At 43.9% G+C, this 4,975-nt stretch overlaps 1 protein-coding gene across 3 annotated transcripts in view; it reads right to left on the reverse strand.

The window, feature by feature from the left end:
• Positions 1-317: 317 nt before the first annotated feature.
• Positions 318-4,975, reverse strand: part of TMEM181 (transmembrane protein 181) — a 16,141-nt gene continuing 11,483 nt past the window's right edge. The window contains exons 8-9 of one of the 3 annotated variants that reach the window (XM_006021931.3): positions 3,204-3,270; positions 318-2,124 (exon numbers count right to left, since the gene is read on the reverse strand). In XM_006021931.3, coding sequence (XP_006021993.2) covers positions 2,046-2,124; positions 3,204-3,270 — 146 coding nt within the window. In that variant the 3' untranslated portion in view covers positions 318-2,045. Of the gene's footprint in view, positions 2,125-3,203; positions 3,271-3,298; positions 3,591-3,629; positions 3,971-4,975 lie in introns of those variants that run through there. The other 2 variants (XM_025201996.1, XM_025201997.1) reach the window with 2 other exon arrangements.

Genomic DNA, 4,975 nt, shown 5'->3' on the forward strand with positions numbered 1-4,975 from the left:
CAATGGCACCGTAGGGACACGTGTAGACATGCCCACAGCATCACAACCATCCCAAACTGTGATGAGCAGCAATATCCTATATGTATAAATATTTTAGTAAAATGGCATATGACAGGAAAAGGATATTTAAAAGGAGCCAAAAAACATCTTAAATGCATAAAAATAAAAATTATGGAAGCTTAAGAAGCCTGAGCCTGGAACCCCGACTCCCATGGGTCACTGGAATTTTCTGAGTGGAGGAAGAAATATGGTTGGATCCGGAGTTTGACTTGACGTCAGTCTCAAGTGCATGCACGCACTCAGCTACTTTTACAGTCTTTTTTTTTTTTTTTTTTTTTAAAGGAGTGCAAGATGTAATAGCCACTGCAGTTTACAAGACAGCTTAAATATTAAATTTGCCACAATTTTTCCATGTAATGTTACAAACACACCTGGTGCTCTTAAAATACGAGTTGGATTACTTTGTCCACATGGCAATACTTTGTTCTTCTCTTGGCTGTGGTCTGTACTAGAGAATTTTGCTTTTAGAACAGCTGTTATGAATGCTCAGAAGACAAATTGCAGTGGTTCTTAACACGGCACAAAGAGGTCCCATGGACATACCGAATTCGTAATTGAAGTGGATTAAAGTCAGAGTTCAATCCCCTTTGTAGATGGGTCTCTCTATACAAGCCAGCATAATGGCATGTCTTATATGGTCTGTCAGTTTTCCTGGTTTATGTGGGTCTGCCACAGCAAAGGGAGACATAATTTGGAGAAGAAAACTGATTGTGAAACCACAAAACCTAAAGACTGACAGGTGCAGTATCTGGAAATAGCTTCTTTAAATGTTACTGGAAATTGGCAGCTTCTCTTTAAAGACAAAGCTCCATTGTAGTGGGAACACTGGGAAATATCTTCTTAAAGTGTCAAGAGGAGCAACATTCTAGTAAATGCTTAGAAGTTCTGCACCTCACTCTTCCAGCACAGACTGGAAAAGGATAATTGCTAATAATCACACACAGCAATAGCATGTGTTGCTGTTTAGTTGTGGCTGAAAGAGCAGATTGATCCATATGCTGAAAATGTAAAGCAGACTCTTTCACATACATTCAACACATCAGCAAAAGCAACTTTCTGCAACACAGAGCAACTGTTTTTAACAAAATGCCAGCTTAGAAAAAAGATCCAAAGCTTAAAAGAATGTGTGTGTTAAAATAGGACATTTTATCCTGTATGCTTTGCAGAACACACATACATTACCCCCCCCAAACACATACACAGAAAGACAGCAGTACTGTTTCCCTCTGAAGTATGAACATTTTAATCTATATATTTTGACTCATTTTAATTTGGTGAAGGGTCTGAAGTAACCTGCCCCTTAAATAATTGCACACTACTTGTTATATAACATTCGGGTTATGTATTTTTGGTGCAAAAGAACTTGAATGTTTGTACTTGTATTACTCATTAAATTAACTGCTTGGCAAAATCCATTTTATGAACACCTAAAAATAGGTATTTAAGCCTATTATGCTACTGGCCACTAAAAAAAAAAAACAAAACAAACAAACCCTGAATGTTGCTCCTCAAAGGAGAAGCAGGAAAGATTATGGTTTCTCAGAACCCAATGGAAAACATGTCATTCTCCACCTCCGATTCAAGTGAGTTAGAGAAAAGGAAGAAGAGGCACTTCAATTTTTAGTGGGCATTGTACATTGCAGCTAGAACAAGTTGCATAAAAGTGTGAACAGATTAGGCTGCATGTATTCCTCTAAAAATAAGTAAGGGAGCAGTTTTAAATCAACATAAACACTACTCCAAGATGGTACTAAACTGCAAAAGCCCCCTTGTTTCCACAGTCTGTTCTCCAAGGATGTGCTTTTACAAGACATTTTCTAGTGTAAAAAGTTTGGGTTTTGTAGCACACCTTTTCAAGCATTTCCATTTTTTCTCCTTCAGTTTTAACTCTGTAAACAGAAATAAGCAAGATGTCCTTCCTTGGGATATGGGGAAAAAAATAAAAATTGCTTTCATTTCTACTGAACGAGTTCATCCACGTGAATTCAATCACTATCCGACTCTTCTTTGTACTTGGCTCTAATGGCTTGGCCATTCTGGAGCGGCATTTCTTCATAGTCACTCCTGTTAAACAAACCATTGTAAACATCCTGAAAAAACAGCTAGTTTTCAAGCGTTAACTATACAAGGAAAGTTCTACAATAATTTACTGCAAATACAAGGAGATTTTTGGGATACGGAACAATAAGGAATGCCTTTTCTGTTTAGCACGTGAACAATACACACTTCTGTCTGCCAAAGCAGTCCTCAAGGTGTGCTTCCACTGCAATGCCTCTGGAACCCTACTGGGCGGCTGGTAATGTCTACTCAGTGGCAAGGCAGCAACTATCACTACCAAACAGAAGCCAGGCCTGCACATGCACAGACAATAAATCCTTACACCTAAAGCAATGTAACGGTTAATCCATACAGAAAACACACTTAGGTTATGGTTATACCACCTTATCCTCATTTTGCCCCGACAACTGCTGGTGTGGTGCATTTGACCAAGGCTAAGCTCTCAAGGATAGAGAGCACCTAGGTGCCATTCCAGCACCTAGCCCAGTGGGGCTCTGACCTAGTTGAGCTTCTCAGTGCTACTGTCATACTAATATCTGGCTCACACCTGAACACATCTGGCAGTTTTTCTGGGTTTTATTAACACCTTTTGACAAATGTTGGGCACTTAGAATGACAACTGCTGCACAGCAGGACAATGCTTATTTTAAGTACAGCCCAGCTTCCAATGCTTTCCCACTTGCTTCCTGCGATCCTTCCCAACTTTGGCACCAGAACTGTCTGTTCCCTCCTGCTACTAGGTTTCTCTGTTGCAAACCCCACCCACTTGCATTCCCCTACTATAACCTGCTGTTGTCTTCATCCTTACCTTTAGAGGCAGGGAATGTACCTATTTGTACCAGTGTCAATGAACATGTTTTATGGATGCCAGATAAGAAAAAACAAAATAATAGGAAGTCTCATCGTGTTTATATTCTGGAAGGAAGCCATTCAAAATGCAAGAATCAAGCTACAATTCCCTTCTTCTTTGCATTCAGTGTGTCTGGATTTTGCTATGAACCACCTCAGGTTTTCAAACATAATTTGAGTAAAAGGCATTCCATACCCCAGCCACCCCCTGGATATTTCTTGCTATCACTGCTTACCCATAAATCACATCATCATCTGAATCATTCAGCATAGAAAAGGCAGGATTGTCTTTCAATTGTGACTCTGGAAAATAAAAAAGGGTTTCATTTAACCCAAAACATGTATTACTGACCAGCTTTAAACTTTTACATTAGACCCCAGCTTTTATCCACAACTCAATCAGAAAACTTAACAGTTTCCAAAGACATTTATAACTGGGATCCAGATGGAGAAAAGGAGCTGGAATCTATCATTTAAATTCTGCATTGCCTTTCTTGTGAATGCTGGCATGCTGTAGAGCTGAGAAGTTGATATCCTTCCTAAAGCCATCAGAAAATGGGTATTCTTCATACTGCATCACAGCAACATTATTTCCTCCCTGCACAGCTTCCCAGTGCAGTATTCTGAAATACCAGGTATAAATGATGTGAAATCAAAAAGAACCTAGGTGGAAAGTACAGACAGGCTCTTTGTGATGCTCAACTCCTTTCCAAAAATTTAGGATGAAGGTACTGGCAGTTATGGCATCTAAAACGATTTAATTATTACCGTACATAGAGGTTAACAGCTTAATAAAGGTATTTTTCACCGTCATGGAAGGTAGTGAAAGGAACGGATACAACTATGATGAAATGGAAGATGTACACTTCCCACTGGTTTATTCAGGACACAATTCTCTCTTGGTTTCTGTATAAAGGCTTGTAGATAAATACATCTTTGATGCAAGCTGGTAAAACTGCTTAACCTATCATGGAAGCCAAGTAGTAAAGGGATGAAGTGAGGTCTGGGGGAGAAGGGGGCAAGCAAAAAAAAAAATCACGCTTTGAGAACAAAATAAGGGAAAATAAGGAATTAAAATCAGTCCATTTGACTTTGGGTTTTTTAGCATAGAAAATCAGAGCTCCCCTTGCCCCCTTCACTGACCAGGACACATCCAATTGCAGCTGCCCCCCACCCCTGCTTTGAGGTGCTGAGCAACCCTGATATGCTGGTGCCCTGCCCATGCCATTGCCCCTCACTCCCAACCCACAGCCCTCCCCCAAACCCTGCTGGTGCCCCTCACTCCCCACCCACAACTCCCCATCCCCCTAGCCTCCAGGGGGAAGAGGGGGAGCAGGGAGAGAGCTGCCAGGGCTATGGGGCTAGGAACCCAGACCCACAGCCCGCTGCCCCCTTCAGCAGTACCTGAACCCTAACCATCACCCATGGGAGGCAGCAGCTGCTTCAGTGGAGCAGAGTGCAGAGTTTGGCTCCCCTCCACCACAGGCAGCGTGGCCAGAGCAAAGCCCATTGGGAGCTGGGGAGGGGTGCATGCAAGCTGCCCGCTGCAGGCTTGGGGCTCCCTGCCCTGTTGCCCTCTTCCCGGGGCCTCCACAGCCCAGTGGGCAGGACCCGGTGCAGCAGGACAGTGGGGCCAGGTGGGGAAGCTTGTTGCTGCCACCATGGCGAGGTGCTCTCTGCCTACCCAGGCAGCGACAGACAACTCCGCACCGCCACCCCTGCCCCTGATTGACCATGGCAGTGCAAGGCTTACGGCACTGAGCTTCCCCACCCCGCTCTGCTCTGCCGGATCCCACCTGCTGGGCTGTGGAGGCCCCAAGTGATGGGGCAGCAGGGTGGGGAGCCCAAGCCTGCAGCAGGCAACCCACCCCTGCCCCACGAGCAAAATCTGGGGGACACGTGCCCCACCATACCCCCTTGGGGAAATGCATGCAGCAGCAAGAAGCCAGTCCCCCCACGGCCCCTTGGATGAGCTGCCCACAGCCCTGTCCCTCTCCCTGCATTCCTG

This window comes from Alligator sinensis, unplaced genomic scaffold, assembly GCF_000455745.1.
Source record: "Alligator sinensis unplaced genomic scaffold, ASM45574v1 scaffold682_1, whole genome shotgun sequence".
In the NCBI taxonomy this organism is placed as follows: domain Eukaryota; kingdom Metazoa; phylum Chordata; order Crocodylia; family Alligatoridae; genus Alligator; species Alligator sinensis.